Source organism: Athene cunicularia (assembly GCF_003259725.1).
Source record: "Athene cunicularia isolate RWA chromosome 18 unlocalized genomic scaffold, athCun1 chr18_part1, whole genome shotgun sequence".
Taxonomy (NCBI): domain Eukaryota; kingdom Metazoa; phylum Chordata; class Aves; order Strigiformes; family Strigidae; genus Athene; species Athene cunicularia.
The window spans coordinates 6,771,499-6,794,265 of record NW_020799123.1 but is presented as its reverse complement, the minus strand read 5'-3'; the positions used below and the strand labels follow the sequence as shown (position 1 = coordinate 6,794,265).

The 22,767-nt window shown below is 51.2% G+C and overlaps 2 protein-coding genes and 1 long non-coding RNA gene across 4 annotated transcripts in view; 2 read left to right on the top strand and 1 right to left on the bottom strand.

Moving 5' to 3' along the window:
- Positions 1-6: 6 nt before the first annotated feature.
- Positions 7-1,589, top strand: LOC113486696. Its single transcript, XR_003399633.1, has 3 exons — positions 7-400; positions 618-677; positions 1,102-1,589. It is a non-coding gene; the product is annotated as an uncharacterized LOC113486696 (long non-coding RNA).
- Positions 1,590-2,096: 507 nt separating this feature from the next.
- Positions 2,097-22,767, bottom strand: part of ACSF2 (acyl-CoA synthetase family member 2) — a 39,344-nt gene continuing 18,673 nt past the window's right edge. The window contains exons 11-16 of the mRNA XM_026860828.1: positions 4,832-4,939; positions 4,540-4,691; positions 3,947-4,088; positions 2,515-2,625; positions 2,259-2,327; positions 2,097-2,165 (exon numbers count right to left, since the gene is read on the bottom strand). Of these exons, the coding sequence (XP_026716629.1) occupies positions 2,115-2,165; positions 2,259-2,327; positions 2,515-2,625; positions 3,947-4,088; positions 4,540-4,691; positions 4,832-4,939 (633 nt within the window). The 3' untranslated portion in view covers positions 2,097-2,114. The remainder of the gene's footprint in view (positions 2,166-2,258; positions 2,328-2,514; positions 2,626-3,946; positions 4,089-4,539; positions 4,692-4,831; positions 4,940-22,767) is intronic.
- On the top strand, positions 14,208-22,247 carry CHAD (chondroadherin). 2 transcript variants are annotated; one of them, XM_026860831.1, is made up of 4 exons: positions 14,208-15,089; positions 18,685-18,848; positions 19,073-19,218; positions 21,257-22,247. In XM_026860831.1, the coding sequence occupies exons 1-3, from the start codon at positions 14,310-14,312 to the stop codon at positions 19,212-19,214; spliced, it is 1,086 nt and encodes a 361-aa protein (XP_026716632.1). In that variant the 5' UTR covers positions 14,208-14,309; the 3' UTR covers positions 19,215-19,218; positions 21,257-22,247. The 2 variants fall into 2 exon arrangements, with proteins under 2 accessions (XP_026716632.1, XP_026716633.1); XM_026860832.1 differs by having other exon boundaries at positions 21,254-22,247.

The following is a 22,767-nucleotide window of genomic DNA, read 5'->3' as shown; positions in this document are numbered from 1 at the left end:
GGTTTTCCAGGTCAGGGGCTGCCCCGCGTCGCTGAGGAGGGAGCTGTGGCGCGTCTCCGTGCGGGATTGTGCAAACCCCGTGCTGACGGCCCCAGATACTAATTTTTTTCTCTCTCCGCTCTATTAATAGCCGTGGAGAAGTGAGAAATAGCTACGACAAAGCCTGTGGCTGCAGATTCCTGTTTCCGGGCCAAGAGCCGGTAGTTCAGAGTAACCCACCCCTGACTCAACCCTTCCACCCGGGGAAGAGCCCCCGCTGCCGGGATTTCCCGGCGGCACCGAGGGCTATAAGAGCAGGACGCGGGTACCGGGGAGGGCAGAAGCCGCGGAGCCTGCGCGCAGCCCCGCACACGCCGAGGCCATGCTGCCGGCCAGGAGCGTCGTTGGCCCTTCCTTTTTCGTGAGTATTTGCAGCCGGGGCTGCATCGTCCCGCGGGGCGGGGGTGGCCATGGGATGTCTCGGGAGGTGCCGTGGCCGATGAGGGGGGGAAAGCTTCCCGGGCACCCCGGCTCTGCCCGGGTGGGGCAGCAGAGGGCTCAGGGAGCCGGAATGGGGCAGCGGGGGCCTGTAGCCCGTTGTGCTGGCTGTGACTCCTGCTCGCTGTGTTTCTCGGCAGGGTGTCTACCCCCGCAAGGCACAGCTGACTCCATTTCTTACCAGCCGTCCCCCAATTACGGTGAGTACACTCCGGGCAGCACAGGGGTTGTGCAAAGGGTGGAGGTAGCAGGCAGGAACCCGCGGAGAAGCTCCTCTCGCTGCAGGCCTGTCCTGCACCAGGGTGAGTGCTGGGGGAAGCAAAGGAAGGTAAAAAATCCCTCCCTAGACACCAGATCTGCAGGTCTGCTGCGTCCATCCTCGGGGTTGCAGCTGCTGTAACGTGTGTAACAGTTCCCTCTCCAGGAGGGGAGGTTTAGAAGGGTCCTAAAACCAGGACAGGGAGGGAAGGAGACCTGAGTTTTGCTTGCACGCATCCCCCTTACCCCAGAGTGGGCAGAGGTGAAGCTGGTGAAACCAGTCCCATGAGCTGGAGGAACTTGCTGGAGAGACACCATACAGAAAGGGTCTGACACAAACCATCCCACTTATTTTTTTTCTTCCAGAAAGCAGGCACCAACAGTGGGCTTCTTGTCCACTTTGTCTGCTTCCATGGGTAGAGACCAGTCCAGCTGGGAGATCCAGGATTGAGACCTCGCTGACGCTTCACCTTTCTCCCCATTGCACCGTTTCCCCCCGCCTGCCGGAGGAAGCCCCAGGGTGGAGGTGGAGGCCCCGGTGCCAGCCCTGCTTGGGAAGGAAGCAGATGCCGGGAGGTCGGCGAGAGTTGGCAGCAACGTTACCCGCTTCCTGGCTGGGGTGGGACACTTCTGTCAGCAAGGAGAGGAGCTCTGCTCTTCCCCTTCTCAGAGTAGTGTATCATGGTTGGGAGGTACCAAATAACTCCCGTAAAATGCTGTCCCGGCGATGCTCTGCTTAATGCTGCCGATGGGACAGGAATTTTGGTATTTCTGCAAATCTTTACTGTCTGTCTTGTCCAAAGCCAACAAAATAAACAATGCCAAGTCTACCTCGGAGAAGTTTCTTGGGGACCAGGAGGGCCAGGGGAGGCATGGGAACAGGTTGAGCTTTTCCAGCCAGCTTTAGGGAGCCCCTTCCTATCCAAAGTCTCACTCTCTAAAGCCCCCACCCCTCATTTCATGTTCCTCAGCTGTGTTATATGACCTAGGAGCACCCAAGCAGAGAAAGCATTCACCTACCTTGGGAAGCCAGGCCAGGCTGTGATGACTTTAAATATCAGTAAAATACCTCCCAGCATCAAGTCCTCTGAAATGGCTGCAGCCAAATTGCTCAAAGAGACGCAAGATTTTAAAACCTTCATAAGGTCTTTCAGTAACCGGACAGAATTCCAGAAATAAGCATCCCTTCCTTACGCCACAGTATTTCTGTTGGCAAAGAAACAAACCCAACTGGGAAAAAAAGGTGCTCTGTTTTATTAACTAAAAGGGCCATCAGCCTGATGTCAGGGAGAGGAGGTCTCCAGCTGCGCAGCCCAAGGCACAGGTGAAAAGTTAAAGCAGGGCTGATTTATCCCATTTTCTGCTCTGCCTTCCTGAGCTCAGCACTGAAGGTGCTTCTCCATCTGCTCCCTTAACTTGTATTTCTGAATCTGGAATAAAGTGCAGAGAGGAGGAGGAAGAGGGACTCAGACAGGAGATGGGACAGGAGGCCAGGGCTCCTGCCCTGCCCCAGCCCCTCTTACCTTGCCTGAGACGGTGAGCGGGTACTGACTCACAAACACAACATACCGCGGGATCTTGAAATGGGAGATCTGGGAAGAGAAAATCAACTAGTACACAGCCTGCCAGGAACAGTAGCTGGCCCAGCTGGTGCTACCCAAGCCAGGACTGCCAGGGCTGGAGCCCCAGTTGCTCTAAATCCCTGGACTTCCATCTGCAAGTGCCCAGCAGCTGCTGGGCATACTGGTCTGGCAGAAAACTGAGGACTGGGAGACCCACCTTCCCTTTGCAGAAAGCTTTAATCTCTTCTTCGGTGCAGTCCTGCTCAGCCCTCACTCGGATGCAGGCGCAGATCTCTTCTCCCATCCGTGAATCCTTCACACCAACCACCTAGTTGGGACAGATGGATGGTGTGACCCCCCAGGACATCCCTCTCCTCCCACAGGGTATGTGTGCTGGCCCACAGTGCGAGCCCTGACCCATATCATGGGATGCTGGAGTCGTGACATGGGGCTGTGTAAAGGCAGTTGGAGCTGCCTGACCATCCCACAGTGCTTTCTACATGACATCAAGCCCTCCTGGAAGGACATCCCGACCATCTGCCAGAGGAAAGGTGGCAGAGCAGCCTGGGTGCCCAGACGCCAGCACCCTCCTTTGGTTTTGCAGTCACTGGAGCAAGGGCTGAGTCCAACCAGCCAGGGACCAGCTCATTGTGAGTGCAACATGGACCTGTCATCCCTCTGTGTGCTTCTGCTTCCCCCCAAAATAGGACAACAGGTTTCACAACCAACAGGGAGACCTGTAAGGCTGCTGCAAGTGCTTTGGGATCTCCAGATGAAATGGCAGGAGAGGGATGAAGTAAAATTAAAGGGTTATTTGGAACCCTTATAATCACAGATCTTAATGGATCACTGCCTGTGACACCGGGAGAGGGGCTTCCCAGGCCTGATCTCTCTCTAAAGTTTGCTCATGCTATTTCACAAGAATCCTACTGTTATTCCCCGCCTTGAACTGGTATCTCAAAATCCTAGAGACACGTTGATCCTTTTGAGTCCAGAGCAGTGACATAAAGCCCTAGAAACTACATAAACAGGGCTGGTTTGCAACCCATCTGCACTGGGACTGTTCCAAGGAGAGATGCTAGCCTGGCACAGGCGCAACACTGACTAAATAACTGGTTTATTTATGGGGAAACTTGTCTGGCACGAAACCTGGAGGAGAACAATCCTAGCAGATTGGGAGCAGCTGCTCAATGCTGCAAATCATTGCTGTCTTGCAAAGGGGTGAAACTAAGTCTCACTCCTCATCTCCAGGGACTTGTTGGAGGAGTCTTTTTGGATTTAGAAGTTTAGTAATTAATTATCAGTAAAAACTGTCCTTCCAGACTGCTTTCCAAGTAAGGATTTCAGAGGGAGCTATGAAAGTGGACAGGCAGGCTAAAACCTGAAAAGGAATGACAGTCACTACTTTGCAGACGTGAAGCTGGTGCAGGAGGGGATTGCCCAAGCCGATGTGCTCCGTGCCAGGAACTCTACCTGCCCCTTCCACACCACGAGCCTCTCCCTCCCGCTTGCCAACCAGTATTACACAGAAGCTGATGCTTGAAAGCAGGGGAAGACAGCCAGGTCCCAAGCAGCAGTCCCAGCAGCTTTACAGGATTCCCACCACAGGAACCATCGTTGCTCACCCACCCCACCTCTCTCCTGCTCACCTGGACCTCCTCAACCTTGGGATGGGTGTGGAGAAACTGCTCAAGTTCTGCTGGGTAGATGTTCTCTCCTCCCCTAATAATCATGTCCTTGCAACGGCCTACAATTTTGCAGTAGCCATGCTCATCCAGGCTCGCAAGGTCCCTGCAACGACATCACACTCCTCGTCCTGTCCCAGCCGATGCTCCCACCCAGCCTGGTCTGGATGCCAGGTCAGGGGATCTGGAGGGTAACGGCTGAGATGCCACCTGAATATATGGAAGAGATCAAGAACCTCCTGCTACAGCCAGACATGGCCATTGGCAGCGTCCAGACAAGCATTAGGTCTCAGGGGAGGCAACTCCTGCCCCTGCAGTGTACCCCACAGCCCCTCCATCACACCTGTAACAGACTATCCCCATCTCCAGGGGCACCTGGCATGGAGAGATCTCTGCTAAAGGCTGTACTGGAGTTTCACAGACAAACCAGAGGGCTACATTGGGTCAGTTTTCCCTAGTTTGGAAATTGCAGCCAAGGCACTCCCGTACACACCCATCCCCATCCAGCCTCACCCTGCAGGACAGACCGGGAGAAGCAGGGCTGTTTCCAAACTCACCCCGTCTTGTACCACTTCTCAGCAGTGATCACTTCACTCGTCTTGGCAGGGTCATCCCAGTAGCCCAGCATGACACAGTAGCCACGGATCTGAAGCTCCCCAGGAGTGTTGAGAGGCACAGGCTTCCCTGTTTCTGGATCCTCAATTTTTGCCTGCATTGGAAGAGAAGGAGGGCTTAGGAGGGGATGTCTGACCCAAACAGCATGCGCCAGCTCCAGCACCAGACAGGGAGGAGGGGCTGAGCTCTGCTGCAGGCAGAGAACCCGGAGCAGGTGGGGAGGGTCACGGTCACCTCTGTGTGTGGCAAGATGCATCCCACTGTCTCGATTCTTCTGGTGATGGTGTCACTGGGGAGTCCCATGAAGGTGACAGGGCTGTTTTCTGTGGTCCCATAGGCAACCTGCAAACAAGAAAGGAGAAACATGCCTCAGGGGGAAAGGGGACCACACAGCTCCAGGCGTAGGAAAGATGAAGCTGGCGATGAGCACACAGGAGAGATTGGGATGGGAGGAAGATGTTCTCACAAGTCACTCGGGTCACAGGCAAGCACTAGTCTCCTGGCCCATGGATGGGGCTCTCCAGACACTCCTGCCAGAGAGTCCCGGAGAGACAGAAGCTCAAGCAGCACTGCACCTGCCTGTCCCAGCCTTCTTTGTTCCCACCACTGCGCTCCAGATGCCCACCACCCACAGCACTCTTGGTGTCTTGTATTTTTGACACCCCAACTACATTTCTTGGACCTCAGGATTCACCCTCCTCTTTTTTAACCTATGTCTCTCCCAGCCCTGACCTGTTGACTCCCTACCATCTCTGCCAGGCACGGATCTTGCCTTGGTGCCCTTGCAGCCATCTACTCAAGGTGCTGAGTTCATCTTCTACAGCTCAGAGCACTTGGGACATTACTTTAGAAAAACCCTGGAGCCAGCAGTGGGCTCCTGTGGGAGACCACGTGTCCTGCAGCATGGCTGCTTGCTCCAGATCCTTTTGTGCAGACATCAGCTCCTGTAGCCCTCCTAAAGGCATCACGAGGCTGCACAACGCTCAGCGCAGCTGCACTTACAGACCGAAAGCCTCACAGCAGGACAAAAGCTTCTTGCTGTTAAACCTCCCTCACTGCTAATCCCAACAGCAGGCTCTGAGTCACCTCAGCTGAAGGTCACTTCTCCTCAGAGGAAAATTCCAGCTCTTTATGCCCAACTCAGTGGCTTGCCGAGGACAACAGAAGCTGGGCAGGAGGTGCTCTGGGCAGCTCTGAGCTGCACCAACAGCACCATTGCTGGAATTGCTGCTTCACCTCCAGCTCTCGGGAGCTGTGTTTCAGCGGTGGGACATGCTGGAGCACTGCTCTGGTCTCTCTAACCTGCTCAGCACGTCATGTGGCATCAGACAGGGTTTCTCTCCCACCCATTAATGTCACTGGTGGCTGCTTTGCTGGCAGAGCATGGCTGGGAAAGGGCCAATGCAGTTTGCTCCTTCCTCCTCCAGATCTTCAAAGGCTGATACGTGAGCAGCTCTGACCCACCAAATAGCAACAGGGCCCAACCATCTTCCTACAGCCTTGGCACTCAGATCTGGGTCGTGCCTTTAGAGTAAATGCCCGGGTTCCATCGCTGGCTGCAAGGGCACATCTGCACGGTCAGGGCTTCTGCATGGAGCTCACCAAATTCCAGGCACTGCGCCCAAAATTAACGAGAGACTTTGCAAAGGGCTATGATGAGGCATCCTGAAAAAACATGCGTATATCCTGAGCGAGCTATAGATAATACTGGTGGGAGCACTTGGCGCTTTCTGCCGCTCGGGGATGCTGAAGGATCTCACGTCGGGCACAGTCTGTCATAACGGCTGATGCTCTTGTTTGACTACACCAGGGTCAGCATGAATCCAAGCTGGAGATTTGCAGGAGCCTCCTCTTAGCCAGGAATCTGGAGGAGATGTCTCCAGGATGCCGCAGGGACCATCTGGTGCGAACTGCTCTGCTAGGAGCCTGGCAGCCCACAGGGAGCGACTGTAAATAGGCTTCTCCTACCAGACGCAATGATAGCTTCCCAGCCAGGGTGGAAACCTACAGCGTCTAATGCTCAGACAGGATTTCTCTCCCACCCACTAATACGAGTCCTGTGGCTGGATCAAATGACTGATGAGACACAAATCCAAGATCTTAAACACTTATTAAAAATCCCAGCGCCTTTGTTTTTTTGTTTTACTCTGCTGGATGAATTGCAATGTCGGTCCCAGGATCCCAGCCAAGCCCTGAGTCAACCCTTTCTGCCTCTCTGGGTCGCTCCAGCAGTTTAATTGGACACAGGAGCAGGCAGCTCCCTGGCAGGACGATGCTGCGGGTGCCGCAGCTCACCAGGCTCCTCCAGATGCCTGGCAGTGTGAGCGTGCTGTGTACCCCAAGCACCAGCTGTCCATGCCTTGGCCGGTGACTTGTCCCCATAAACACCCTCACACCCTCAGTAACGGGCTTCCCAACTCGGCCCAGAGATCAATGCGGGTCTGAACCTCCAGCCTTCAGTCTGCTGCCCGCTCGCTGCCTTCCCCTCTCAGCCTGCCTGCACTGGCACTGCTCTCTGCCGCCAGACACCAGGCCAGTGCTCCTGACCTCTCCAAGATAGCATATCTCTCCTGGGATAGTATTTTCCCCATCCCCACGCCCAGGACCGAGGCAGTGGCTGGAGCAAGCCCTCGCACCAGCGCTGTTGTCCTTCCTGACCCTCAAGTGACGCGTGGAGCATCCTCCAACGGCTTCATCATCCCAGCCCAGCCACGGCTCATGATGCACAACATGAAACAATGCTTCCACAAAACCCCATATACCAATTTAAGCTTGGAGATATCTGCAAAGATTCATAGTTTTCAAGACCCAAAGGGACACTTAGCATCATCTCGCCTTGTCATCTGGTATACTTCAGTCCAGAAAACCTCACCCAATAATTTCTGCATCAGCTCCATAATTTCCACTGGAACTATATCTAGTGTCAAAGCAAAGCTTTTCAGAGGCAAGAGAGTCCAGCTCAGACCCTTGGCTTTGAGAGGAGCTCAGATAGTACAGAATATAATTGACTGTAAAGCCTTTTTTTACTGTGAGGACCACAAGTGATCCCCCAACACCCAGCACACAGATCAATCCTGCCTTCAGCAATGACCAGGACAGTTCCAAAACAAACTGCTGCTGAACTTACTCCTACTGACAAGAGATTCATTCTTTGTGAATCCTGAGCCTCTGTCTAAACCAGGAATAAAAAGAACATCTTAGCAGAACTGTGTTTTCTAAAGCACATTTCAAAAACATTTCCTGCTAGCGCTGTTTAAACACTGGCCACTGCGGAACAGGCAAAACAGCCTGGAGAAGGAAGCGTCTAAAAATTAAAAACAATCAGACTCCAGTCTCTTTAGTAAACACTGGGGAAGCAGACTGATCTGGCGGGGAGAGCAGGGACTCTGAAGACCCTGGGTTTTTCCCAACTGTGCCGCTTATTTACTGCATAACTTGGAACGAGTCACATCAGCTCTCTGCTCCTTGGTTTTCCCCAGCGTTCATCAGCAATAAAAACACCCACTTCCCTCCGCGTTCAACTGCTGCTGAAAGGCTGCGATGAAAAGGCTGGTTTCAGTACCACCAGTACCCCAAGTGGGGTTATACTGGCTGGAACTGGAGCAGAAGATTAGGGCTGCAGGACGGAACAAGGTCCTTGGAAGAACCCCCCCTGGACCCGTATGATGCTCAGGGAGGATCTTCATGCCCCTCGTCACCACCCTCTGGTTATGCCACGCTGGAGGATGATGGCAGGGCTTGAACCACCAAACTAAAATCTACAGAAACTGAGCTTTGCTGAAGACAATATTGGCCTAGGAAAAAAGAAGCAAATTGACCATGAAATAATAGGGATTTTCAGACTTCAAAGAGGGCGTAATGAACAACAGAAAGCAGACTGGCAACCCAAGAGATGTGCTAAAGGACCTCTAAGAGGCCCTTTGAACCCCCTCAGTGTAACATGCAGGATGGATCTAATTATCCCTAAACCCATGCTGAGCGTGTTGTCTGTCTCAAGATATCTTTACTGAAGTCAGTCCCAGCCCTTCCCTTCACAGCCAGCTCCAAATTGTACTCAGATGAGCATTGATCTTCCCTCACCCAGCTGCTCACTACCAAGATCACCCTGAATTTTGCTGTCCTCCTGGGACATGTGTGTCCCGGCTTTGGAGCTGTCCCGCTATCCCAAATTGTATTGGAATATTCCTGAACCTTCAGGTCAACTTTGCTGCTGCAAAAAAACCCCTTCTGATCACATCCAGCCTATGTCACACCGAAATTTCATTTCCTTCCCCAGCAACAGTACCATCTTTGTGTCAAAACCATCAGGACACAAACAAACATGTCTTGTGGGACAAACCTCCAAGGGTGACCACCCTGTTGGCATTTCTCCCCACCCGGAGGGCTGCCAGACAGTCCCAGTTTGGATGGGGCTTAAAAAGTTCCCAAAAATATCAGGTGCCCAAAGCACTGTCTTTGTGTTATAGCATGCAATGGCTTTGCCTCAGGAGGAGACCACTGCAAAAATGGCAACCCAGCTTGCCCAGGCCAGAAGACTGATGCTGAAAATTAACCTCCTGTTATTGTACAGTCAGGACAAACTGCTCCTCGTGGTCTGGAATTAAAGCTGCCTCTCTTCTTTCCAGGCTGAGCAGAAGTCTTGAGGCTTGCAAGTATTCCCCCAGACCTGCCAGCATGCCAGAAGCATTGCCCAGTGGCAACCAGCAAAGGCGTATGCAGTTATTTGTTGGTTTATCTACAGCTTGATAAAAGGTCTTTGCTATGTAATTAACTCCATCCTCCCTGCTTCTGGGTGCCAATGCATTTAGAAAATGTGGAATTAAAAGGAAAAGTGAGAGGAAATGTGCAGAAATGAAGTCTTGCAAGGGTGGAAAACCACCAGTTTGAGGGCACCTGAATGCTCAAAGCTGCTAGAGAAGGAAACTTAGCAAAAATCTAGAGGCAAAGGTAACACCTCCATGGATTTGGTGAGCTCAGCCCTCGCTGAAGACATGGCTGGAAGCCCAGGATCTTGTTGCTGCCATGTTGCCTTTTAAATGTTCTCACAGCACATTTCTGTAGTTTCTGCAGCTACTGAAACCACCTACTCATCAGGTCCTCCCCAAAAATGAGGTGGGGTGGGACAGGGAGGTGTCACTTTGGGCAAGGACAAGCAGGGAAGTTGTCACTGCGTGGAGGCAGTTTTCCATTTTGGGAACGGGGGACTCCTGGCTGAGGAGCATTTGGGAAAGTCAGAAGTCTTGCAGGGATCAGTTGTGTTCTGCAGAGGAAGAAAGCGTCACTTTTATTCACAGCCTGCAAGAGCTGCAGAGCAGCCAGCGGCCCTGGGCAGAGCAGCAAGCTGCTGGAGGATGGCTGGGGCCTTGCAGAGTGGACATGGCAGGGCTGGGGAGAGGCAGCAAGGGCTGGGTGAGCTTCACGGGAGAGGCCAAGAGCATCATGCAGCAGCTGCTGGGATCAGGCGGAAGGGAAGAGTGAGTGGACATCAATGGGGAGCCAAACTGGCAACACATCAATGGGTGGAGGCCATGCTACAGGCGAAAGCAAGCCATCAGAATGAAGGAGGTGCACCCACCACCTCCTCCAGCTGCACAAGCAGCCTGGCCCCCACACCGCAGTGCAGGGTGCCCTGCAGGCATGTCAAGTAGAAACGATAACTCAGGTCTGAAATGAGAGCCCCAGATGCCGCTGTCACTGATGGGATGGCTTGTACATCGCCAAAAGCCAGGGACCTCTCAGGTACTGCCTGGAAGAGGGGGGACCCTGAAGACCCTCTGCAGCTCCCTTGCCCACCCACCAGGGCTCCTCAAATCCCACCTAGAGGGTGCTCCACGCCTGGGATGACTCCCCTGGGAACTGCAGAGCTTGCACCCTCTCCCACTCTGCTCCCTCCTCAGCACCCAGTGCCAGGCAGAGGCAGGGGCTCAGCCCCTCAAGGGCTGGTGCTGTGCGGGCTGCAAAGAGGGACAGCACGTGCACCCCAGGGCACCTCCCCACGATGCCCAGGCTCTTGCCTCCAGCCTGGACCCCAAGGTCAGCTACACTGGTACCACTTCAAGAAGGTGATCGCTAGCATGCACTGACATACAAAACCAGTTCTGAATCCCCTTAAAAGCTACAGAATCAGGTTTTAAGTGAGCAATGGAATATTTTTACATGGAGTAAGGCACATGCAGCTGCCCTGATATGCCAGAAGTGTCAGTACTAACAAAGATTAAACATGGAAAAGACCATTTCCAGTGCTGAATCAAAACAGCTCTGACCTGCAACACCAAAGAAACACCCCAAATCTATATTTATAGTGTTTCATAAACTATATTTATTTGCTTAGCCCACAACATCTCCAAGAAGGAGAGGAGGGGAGTCCAGCATCTGCAAATTACCAGCGCCGGGAATGTTTGCAGAACTGTTAATCAATTAAGAAAGAGAGGGTGGCAGGATAATCCTGCCTCTTCTGCAATGTCCTAGCAGTGCCAGTCCCAGGGGACCCGCGAGGTAGGGGGCTGGATGGGACCCAGCTCATTGTGGTATCCCACTGCGGCAGAGGGAACACTGACACTGCTGCCATTGTCACTATCAGACTGTGAGCCACCCACGAGTGGGACCGAGGCAAGCTTTTGAGAATTGCTGGACATTTGCTGGCCAGTGAAGGGCTGCAAAACCTGGTGTGGGAAGACCAGACCCTGCCAGTGAGCAGCTCAAAACACAAACCACCAGGAGCCCAGGGGCGAGGTGCCAGCTGTGACAGATGCCAACCGGCTCCCACCACAGGAATGTGCTCACCGAGTCATGGAAATCAAAAAACATTAGGGGAGCGAACTTCCTTTTATTCAACATTTGTGCCTGAAGAAATGGAGCTGAGAAGCAGACACCTTTCCCCCAGTAGCACTGCCCTGCTGCCACCCCACCGCAGGATCAAAATAACCCAGCATCCACCTAACCTCTGCTGCAGGCACTGGGCTGGCAGAGCGCCCTCAGGGTAGGGACAGCTTCCCACCTTGCACCAGCATCGTGGCAGCTACATCACAGCATCTTCACGAGGAAGCTACAGGTCTTACTTGTGTCCACAGCCACAGCACACATATCACTTCAGGGTGGGAATATCCCTGCCCCCCAAAATCTGCAGTCTCAGCCAGCAGACAGATGGAAGAAAGGGAAATTTATCCTCAGAGGAAGAAAGAAGAGAAGATGGTTTGAGGTCTGGGCAGTTTAACCTCTGAAAAGGGTCTTGTTCCAGAAATACACATGGGTGGGATGTATTTATGGATGAAGTTTGCAAGGCCCTCACCAGCTTTTTGTTCAATCTGACCCATGCTGGCAGAAATCTCTGCAGAACTGGTAAGCTGTGAGCTGGTATTTTTTGCAAGGGGATGGGAAAACCAAGTATCAGACATCAGCTGCACTCGTGAGGCAGCATCGATATGCTACCTAGATTCAGTGTCTTGCAGAAACAGGTTGGATTTTAAATCGCACCCATCAATTGCTTTTGCACAGTATGGCTGGTACATAACTTTTAGAATTGTTAATCAAATGATTACAAGTAAGGCTAAGGTGGTTGAACCTGCTCAGAGAAAAAAAAAAAAATTAAAAAAATCAGTGGAGAGAAAATGATGCTTTAGAGGTGAATTTTTTTCTTTTCTAGTCACTTGCCCAGATCCCCATCTGAGCTTTACAAGCAGCACACACTTAAGAGGCACTCTCATTTCTGATCAACATGGAAAGGCAAAGGAAGAAAACACAAAGAGTTCTTGTCTTTCTTCTCTCCACCTCCTTTTCCACTGTCTCAAAGGTCCTGATTACCAAGACACTCAGCTACTCCAGAGATCAAAGCACGTGCCTGTCCATTGTGCTTCCTACTGAATCGGGCATAAGCAAAAATGCATTGGTTTGATCAAAGGGTTCTAAATTTTAAGTAACTACAGCCATGAGTGCTGCAGGAGGCCCCTCTAGCAGGAGCCTGGAGCTCCTACGGTCCAAGCATCTCTCCGGAGAGGAGACAGGAGAAGCCCTTGGTGCCGAGGTGAGTGGTGAGGCCCCACCTGCTCGGCCGCAGGGCGTTGCACCTCAGGGCTGACAGATGCTGGAAGCCTGACATGGTCTGGTTTGTACCGAGGTTCCACATTACATCACTGCTCGGCCAACCCCATCTGCCCGGCAGGCTCACCAGAACCTACATTCACACCCCAAAAGCCCTTTTTCTCCCTCAAATTAGTCACGCAATGAAAACACTGTTTGGACTGACAGCTGCTGACAGCGCACGGGCTGCCAGGCAGTTTGCATAACACGGTCCGGAGCATGCTCGGCGGGGCTGGCTAATTCCTCATTGCAACAATGGAAAAACCCAGAAATCTCAGTGAATAAGCCAGTCTGTGTCCTAAGTCAGCCCTTGGATTTCCTCCCTTTCTTGAGCCTGTCTCGCCTCTGCAAAAGCTCCGCTGGGGCTCTGCAGCCAGCCTCGGGAGCAGAAATCTCAACAAGCTCACAGTTATGTGCTCGGCTCTCAGCTGTTTGCTGCAGCCAGGAACTGGCTGGAAATCAGTTCAAAATGTTCCACTTCCAAACCCCACCCCACAACCCCTGGATCTCTCTCTTCACACTCACAGAAGCTGGGGCTTTTAAATGCTTTGCTTTAGCTTTCTCTATTGGGAGAGCAAAGGACATCCCCTGTGTTAACCCACCTTTGCCACTGCTACCCAAGACAGGAGCCAAGGCAGACCCTAGTCCCAGCTCCAGCAGTGGTTTCCTTGCTCTGCTACCTCACCAGCCCTTTCCCTGCCCACAGTTTCATCTTGAGAGCCTCAGCATTGCCATTGCCATCCACCTCATCTGAGCCAGGCCCTCAGTAGGACACCACTGTCCCACATTTCATACCCACCAGCTCATGCCCCACCGCTTCCCCATGGGCTCTGCCACTGCCCCATCCCTCGTTGGAAGGCAACAGCCACTGCTCCAATAGCGCTGAGAAAAAAAAAAAACCCTCACACAGGTGCCCTGACCATGACCATGGATGTGTTACACCCAGTCGCTCATAGAAAGAGATGCAGCAGAAATTAAGACTATCTGTGCTCTCCCTTTCTTGGCCAACTACTCTGGAAGGCTTCAACCAAAATTTTGCAGTGTAAGAGCAACAGCAGCACTGTTGGCCTTTGGCATGAACCCATATTGCTCTCATGTTCTCCCATTCCTGCTCAGGCAAACTCCTTTGAAATCAGTAAGATGAGATTCCCCCAAAACCTTCCTCTGATAACAGGACAAGGTGCTTCTCCCCAAAGCAGCTGAAGGCTAAATAGAGCCCAGGAGCCTGCTGAAAGCTTCAGCACAATCTGGGCCTTGCTCAGCTCAGCAGGGACAAGGGAGGTCCCCCACAGAGCAGGTCTGTGTTCATTCTTCCTGACCATTTGCCTCCTTTTTGCAGAGAGGAAAACTACCTCTGCACAGTCACTTCGGCAGCAGGGCCAAGCAGGGCTGTGGACACTCCTCTGCCTGGTGCCAAGGGGTTAAGCTCACAGTAAGTTCCCAAAGCCAGTTGCTTCCAACTGGCTGCTGCCTGCGGTTTGTGGGAAGGGATTTTGCTTTTTAATAACATTATAAATAGGGCTGTGTTCAGCATTGCTGCAAACCCAGTTACTCTCTCTCTCCCACCCATCTCCCTCCTACTCCTCCTCCTCCTCCTGCTGCTTCTCTTCCCACCACACTAATTCCAGATCTGACCATGAATCGGTCAGGCTTCTTCCTCAGTGTCCTCAGCCTACTGGCATGTCTTGCCTCCATCGCGCAGGCATGTCCCCCGAGCTGCCACTGCCACGGCGGAGACCTGCAGCACGTCATCTGCGACAATGCGGGGTTGCAGAAGATCCCCAAGGTGCCTGAGCAAACACGACTTCTCAACCTGCAGAAGAACAACTTCCCCGTCCTGCCGACCAATGGCTTCCGAGACATGAAAAAGCTGGTGTCCCTGCACCTCCAGAGCTCACGGATCAAGGAGATCTCAACTGGAGCTTTCCGGGGGCTCAAGAGCCTGGTCTACCTCTATCTCACTGACAACCAGATCAGCGTCATAAAGCCAGGAGCCTTCGATGACCTCTCTGAGCTCACCTACCTGTACCTGGACCAGAACAAGATCCCAGACCTATCCAAAGGACTCCTCTCCCCTCTTGTCAACCTCTTCATCCTGCACTTAGGCAGCAATAAAATCCGGGAGCTGAAACCAGGGGTCTTCAATGGGGCTAAAGACCTGCGCTGGCTCTTCCTCTCTGACAACTCCCTCACCAACCTCCTGCCTGGGGCCCTGGAGGATGTAGAAAACCTTGCTGTCCTCCACCTGGACAAGAACCAGCTGAGCAGTTATCCTGTGAATGCGATGAGTAAGCTGAGAGTGCTGGAGGAACTGAAGCTTTCTCATAACCCAATTGAGGTCATCCCTGACAATGCCTTCCAGTCCTTCGGGCGATACCTGCAGACACTCAGCCTGGACAACATGAAACTGAAGAAGGTGAGTTCTTTCCTTTCCATTTGTTCTGGATAAGAAACATGGAGCTTGATTTTATTCTCCTTTACAAAGTCATCAGTTTGCTGTCCCTCCCTTGCAGAGGAGAGGGGAGATGCAGGTCTGCAGGCTCTGCAGACAGTGAGGCACTGGCCAGCAGACAACACTCCTGACATAGCTCAAACAAGGGATGAGGGAGTACTCCACCCTTCTGTTGAGTTATTTTATGCAAAACCAAATTATCTGGAGCTGACCAAATTCTCTGGGAAGGCAGCATATTCCCTCCCAAGCTGGAGATAACATCAGACATTGAAAAAGGGTTTTGGGATGCTCCAGGACAACCAGCAAGCTTCCATCATCCCAGACACAAGCTGTGGGATGAGAGGCGAGCGTGTGCCTCCTACCCAAGGGACCAAAGGGCACTGCTGCCTTGCAGATCTGAACTGCTCTGCCTCCTTCCTTCGGCCTGGGTACCTGTTGTAGGTTGGGAGGGGGAGACTAGGTGCTACAAATAGTTTTACCCACGCCTTGCAGACAGGTAGCCATATGGACCTTCACCTCCCCCCATGCTTCCCAACTTTACATGTTATAAAGAAAGGTTTGTTTATTGACAGTCTCTCAAGAGGAACTCTCACAGCATCTTACAAAGGGGCCCTGTTCCCACTGGAAAGGAGGAAGGGCATTCAGGTATCCCAAATGGCAAAACAACCCCCTTCTTTTTCTGTGAGAAAGCATGATCCATAGGCAGGAGCATCACACTTGGAGTCACTTGCATTAGGACCTCTGAAATATGAGGCAGTGTAAGAACAGAAACAAGCACAGAGCAAGAGCAGCAGCACCCTGTTGCAGCCTGATGTCCTGGGTGCACCTAGGTGGAAAGGGAGGGTGCTGCAGGTGGAGAAGAACAGTTCTCCCGGGGGTGATGTCTTTCCAGGAAGCCCAAAGACAAAGGGTGACCAGTTAAGGCAGGCTAGGACTTCGTGGCAAAGCAACACCCACCACATGCAGGAAGATGCAAGGGAAAAAAGAGGATTTCTTATCAACTCAGAGGGCCTCTCAGGGATGAGCAGATCACCTGAAAGCTACCAGGAACAGAGAACACCAGAGTTTTCAAGGGGATATAGCATCCCAAAACACTCAAAAACTGGAATTACAGCTTGCCTGGGTGGAGAACAACACTACCCAGAACAGCTCAGTAATACTCGGTCAGTATTTAAGCCCTTGTCCACTCTCAGCACTAACCTCTCCAGGATGGGAGTAAGCAAACCCAACACGAAAACAATCTACTGACCTCTCTAGGCAAGACCTTAGACATGCTTTCACAACACTTTTGTATACTCAGTTTTAAGGCATTTTCACCATGCTCAAGTCAAAAGTTACAGCTTAAACGTTGCACCAGCTGTAGAGACATTAGAGTTCCAAGTTATATGTTGAAGAAATTAGACCAACCCATGATGTTGGCATGCTCCAGGGAATTAAGTGTCCTTAGACTGGCCAAAGAGCAAGGGTTAACAATTCTAGACAGCAAAAAAAGACTTTCTTCTCTTCAGTGACCACCTGTGGACAGGACCTTTAAAGGTTCTTCTGCAGTCAGATGCCTCCTTTCCTCCCCAACAGCCCAGTAAGACACCAGTTTATGGGATCAGCACTAACAGGGGTGGCTTCTGCAGCTTTAGGTCTTACATTCTTTCTTCAGGAAAACAAAGCTCCCATCTCAGCTCAGAATTTTCTCTTCAAATCCTCAAAGGCCTGCATATCCAAATAGCCCACGCGTGAACTTTGCCCTGCTAGGAGACATCAAATCACAGAGGCGTCAGACCTAGGAAATCTCTACCAAATACTTTAAATGCTGCTGGCATCTTGACCACAGCTCTTTCTCCTTCACAAAACTACTGTCCTTAGCTGTTCCCTGCATGGCTACAAGATTTTGGAGCTGATCAAGTGCAAAACCCTTCCACACAAGGCTATGTTGGCCTGCATTGCACTTGAGCAGAACGAGGGGAGCCCTCGGAGCTGCTCTGCAGCTCCAGCCCCGAGCTCCCCTTTCCCACCAGCATCACCCCAGGGCTGTGTCACACGGGCCACGACCCACCACACACCTCAACATGAAACCAGGTAATGCAGATCCTGGAAGTTTTACATACACCCCTCTCTGTATATTTATTGCAGAATAAATTACGGCAGCAATCTTCCATCTAAATAAGGGAAAAATCATCCATTTCTTTGCACGCGCATGCTCTGGCAGGCAGCGTAGCAGCTGTTACCAGCAGATGCAAACTCTTCTCATGGGGCTGGGAGAGGAATGAGCAGCTGAGACAGTACACTACTGTCCAAGCCAGAACGTGGCTAGGCTACCGCCCCACTGCACAGCATGCCAGCATCTCTCTGAGTAGCTCCACTATCAGCACAGTAAAACCTACTGAGGTCAGCTCAGTTTTGGACCGCAGAGGCCAACACCGCTGACTGTCCAACAGCTACAGTACTCTGGGAGTCTCTGAGCTAAGCTCTAATCCTATCCAACATTGCTTAATTTGGAAGATGACAAAAGTTCACGGCTTAAAATAGCACGTTTTCTCTGTCAAGCTTTTCAACTTACAAAGCTTGAACACACCCGGATGGTCCTGTCTGAACGTGAGCTTCTGGCCTGAAATGGGAGCACAGGTCCTTGACTGGGGGTGATTCTGGTAGACCTAGAGACCTAACTAGACCTAGACCTCCCCTCCACCCTCTGAGAAAGCTTTTCCCTGCTTTGAGAAGGGAGAGTAATGGTTTGTCGTAGCCAAGAAGAGCTTTGTGCTTTCTCAATGACTCCCTCTCCAATTCATCACCACCAAGGAAGTTTTTGTTGAGGGGTTTGCTTTCTCGAAGAATCTTTCCAACATGAGTAACCACGGGATGAAAAAAGCCAGGGATAGATCTTCAGGGTAAAGAGGAGAGGGCTGCAGAGCCAGGTCTACAGCCTCCCTCCTCTCTTTGGCAGCTTTTTAAAGGGAGACTCTTCCTTAAAGCCTGCCTGTTATCAAGAAAATACGTATCTTGCAGCATGCCTTGCAAGCAACCCACTGGAAATGAGAAAAAACAGAGGAGGTTGCGGTGCTGGAAACCTGCCTCTATTTCTATACTGCTCAGATGCCAAGTGTAACTTTCCACTCAGAGTCCCCGGGCACTGCCAAAGTCTACAGCCCCTTCAGACGCCACAAACACTCCCTCCTTCAGCTGTTCCAGGACAGGCAAGGCAAGAGGCACTGGGAGGATTTCCAGCCTTAGAAAGGAATACACCCAGAAAATGTCTTCATTTAGAATGGAGAAGTATGGCTCAAAAATAAAGAGGGATGCCAGACTTCACTCTATTTAGGGATGTGGCTGCAAAGACAACCCCATATGGATTTAGGATGTAACTCTCTTCAGGCAGGAGACTCCATCACTCATGAGTCCACCAGCCTGATGGTGTCCACAGCTTCTGGCGAGCCAGGACCCCCCTCTGCCGCTCCTTTTCTTGCTCTTTCCATGATTATGCTGCTGAAAGTCTTAAGCAGAAGCACTCAGGTTTGAAGGCCCCTTCCCTAACTCACGTTCCTCACCAGAAATCTTTGTGCTTTAGTTTGCAGACAACGCGTTCGCCGGTGTGACTGTGCTGAAGACCGCTCACCTGGACAACAACCGGCTCACCCAGCTGCCCCGCAACTTCCCCTTCGACAAAATGGAGACGCTAACGCTCTCCCGAAATGCCTGGCACTGTAACTGCCAGCTAGCACATCTGCGCAAGTATGGCACCTCGTGCCCCTTCCCTCCCCACATTCCCCGGGGCTTCCTTGGGGGTCCCCCCGAGGGAGATCCCCCAAGCCGTTCCAGGCAAGAGGAGGCTGCTGAAGGCTGAACCTATGCTCAGCAGCTCTCTCCCCAGCCTGCCCTCTCCACTTGTGGTGTGAGCGATGTCCATGGTGGTTTGAACCTCTTGTAAGCACCCAGTCTTCTTCCCCATGTACCAGGTGGCTGAAGGGCAACCGCACCCGCACCGACGAGACCTGCTCCACGCCCGCGCAGTACCGGGGACAGTCCATCAGAGACACCCCGGCCCTCCGCACCTGCAAGCTCCCCACCAAGAGGTCCAAGAAGGGAAGCCGCCATTAAACACGTAAGATGATTCACTTTTAGACAGACCTACAGCAAACTCCGATGCCACCAAAGGTACAGGGACTTCTGTCTCTGCCTTCAGTGACAGTAGAGATTGGATTAAAACAGCTCATCCATTCACCCACCGATGCTTCGGCTCAGAGCTGCTCCATCTCCTGGCAATACCGAGCTCCATGGGCTCCCAGAGCATCAGGGATGGAGTCAACCCAGTAAAACAAACATAGGGCTAAAGACAGGCCTGGGGCAGCAGTTAAGGGTGAAACATGCAATTAAGTGTCAAAACAACAGTGGACTTAGCCCACTCCTACCCTGAGCTGGGATCACACACACTTTACTTTTCTAATCAAATGGAGATGCTCAGCCTTTTGCCCTAGTAAAAGGTCCTTTGGGCCTGGTTTGAAATCCAGGGCGGGACATTGCTGGGAAATCTGGCCCCAGGCTGCCCAGCCCATATGAAAATAGAGGTCTTCCGTGAGGAGCAGTTCTTGGTCCAGCACCTGCCCTTCAGCAACTACAGTTCCCATCCAAGACACTCAGGTATATAAAAACAAGGACTGATTCCTTCAAATGAGTGTCCCAGAAGAGGGAGGTTTGAGACAGCAAATATTCTTTGAATAAAGTGTTCTGGGCCAGAAGGTGATTCAGAGACAGGGCTGAATTTCCCTTGAGCTTGCTGACATCTACCAATCCAAACACCAACTGTAAAAACCTATCACACAAACACCTTCCTGGTGGTAACTACCAAGAGTATTAAATTCAGTGCACAGAGTAGCAAAAAAGCCACAACTGTCAACACTCCATCCCAAGCATTTTACTTTTCCCCATACCAGGAATAGGTCCGGAGCTTGTACAGATTCCAAAGGACTTTGGATGAGCCTGAAGGTTTGTAAGCTCTTGGGAAAGGGACCTTCGCTCAGTCATTAAGTAAAGTGCAGTGACCCTGCACTGCACTGTCTGAACAATGGTTGTCACCGTGCCCTTTCATAACAGATAGGATGAGGCAGAAGCCCAAAGCCCAGCTATGGCCCTCTGGTCCCCAGTTCACCAAGGATATGTATAACAGAAAGGAGAAAGCAAATTTATGATCAAAAATTCAGGGATGATGCCAGCTGCTCTGCGCCTTCCTAAAGTGGTTATTTCTTTTGCAGCGCCAGAGGTTTTATGGATTAGAGATGGAAATACCAGTCGTTCCATATAGGGCGGGTAAAGTTCCGCTCTAAGGACGGAAAAACTTCAGTTTCCTAAACCACAATACTTAAATGTATTTTATTTACAGGTCTGGTCCTTCTTAACCTTCTTCTCTCCCTGCCTGAACTCAATTCCATTTCACTCCTCCATGATGAAAGCAAGAAAACCATGACAATAATATCTGTTTTTTCTATAGAACCTTCCATCCAGCTCTCTCAAACAGGTTTACAAGTTAATGAAATAAAAAGCTATTTGTTCTAGTCTGGCAGAAGACAAAGCTCAGTACCTTCAGGTGTCAGTGCCAAAATGCAGGCACAAAAACTGTCTCTAGTGTGGTGAGCATGATTCTAAGGACTATGAAGCGCCTCTGACTTCATTGTGTACCTCTCAAGGAGCAGGCAGCTTTCTCAGCTGTCAGCTATGGGGGTCTCTATTTCAGGGATGACCAGTGACTTGAGTCACTGACCATGTCTCAGATGAAAAGCTGCTTGTCACTTTCTAAAAATCTACCTGCCCTGAATTTTTAGAACTGAAGCACCAAAATAATCCACTACTCTTGAAAATTCTGCCCTTGGGTTTCTTCCTTTATGAATTGCTCACTGATCATCAATGCTGTGGGTAAGAAACTCAGGAATCCCATAGCAAGTTGGCAGAAGAGGTCAGAAACAGGACTAACCCATCTCCTCCTCTGTGGGAACTCATAATGGCTCTTTGACTCCTAACTCTTCACTTTCAAGTATGGGCTTTATTCAATCACTGTAAAAATAAACAGACAAATGCTAGAAGGTTACTGATCTACTTGAAAAATTCCCTTAAACATGTGGCCTTCTCTCTCTTTTTCCCCCAAGCAGGCCCCAGTATGGCCTGTCCTGGTGACTGGTCACTTCAACCATCAGAAAACTACTGACTTCTGAGTCCTTCCTTAAGCTTCTCCTACCTGTCAGGAAACATTTCTGATATATCCGAACATCTCCAGCCTCCTCCGAATCCCCGCTTCGCTGCTGATCGCAGGATGGAATCCACCTTTTCAATCTTTTCCGACATTTATGTATTTTAAAAGAGGCATTTTTAAAAACTAAACTATGCATGACCATACTAAGACAAGCTAACCTAGATCCTGCCGGTAAAACACAGTCATCTTTCCCAGAGGCAACATAACCCACATCCCCGATCAACCAGTTGGTCACTGTCTCTCCCTTTCCAGTGGAGTGGAAGCAAGTGGGAAGGTAGGAGCATCCCTCCCCCAGCTGCTTGATCAGGAAAATTGGTCTCAACCCATGCAAAGAGACTCCTCTGCCTTCCCACGGAGGGGATCCCTGCAGGCCAGGGCTGAGGGAAATAGGTGAAGCAATGACCAAGAACCGGTGGCCCCCGAGACTGAGCTGCCCTTTCACTCCAAAAGGCAGCAATCTCTCCAGGTTGGCCAGAAATCCTTTAAGTGAACCAGTACTGGGAAAACCCAAAACTGGAGCTATCTGAAGACTGGATTCCCTCCCACTCTGTGGGGTCTAGCAAGATGCATGTACATCTGAGAGGAGAAGGTGTGCACCGTGCAGCCTGGCTTGGGCACCCCTTCTCTTCCCTCTGCCCATACTCCAGAGGATCTAGCAGGACACCAGGATGACTGTGGTTTATTGTCATGGCTATTACAATACCACAGTTGAAATTTAACCGTGTTTTTTAATCCTAAAGAGTTATATAAATATATGTATATTTATTCCTCTGTAACTGAGTGTAAATGACCTTTAAGAGGATGAAAACTCCTCTGTCTCCTATATAGAAATCAAATTGTATATTTTCTTATGTACATCTTCTGTATAAAGCTCTTGCTGCAAAGATGAATTCAACAAGTCTCCCTGTGTCTGTCTGAGGGCTGGGGGATCAGAAGTAACATGAGACTGATGGTATAAATATAGACTTAATCCTCTTTATCCTATGGGCAGAGCAACTGTTTGGGAGGCTTTTATTATTTCTCTTTCTACAGAGCAGGAACATGTGACAATTGACGAGTCCTGGGCATTTGCAGTCATGTCTGAAAATATTTTGTGAGGCCAAACTCAAACCTACTATAAAAATAGATAGCTGTCACCTGACGGAGTCTGGACGACAGCACCAGGGCTGTCCCTGGTGTTTTCAGCTCAGCATTAAGAGCATCATATCCAGTAAAAAACCCTGGCTGTCTCTGAGACAGCTCCAGGACAGATGCCCTGGACTCCCCTGATCTGCAGCAGAGCACATAGTTGTCCCTGTAAAACCCTGGTGCTGGTGCAGTCTGGGTCTGCCAACAACAACGCACCTAATCTGACTCCCAGCCCCACGTGTTTATCCATCACAACAGCCTGCTTCCTCAGCATTTGCAAGC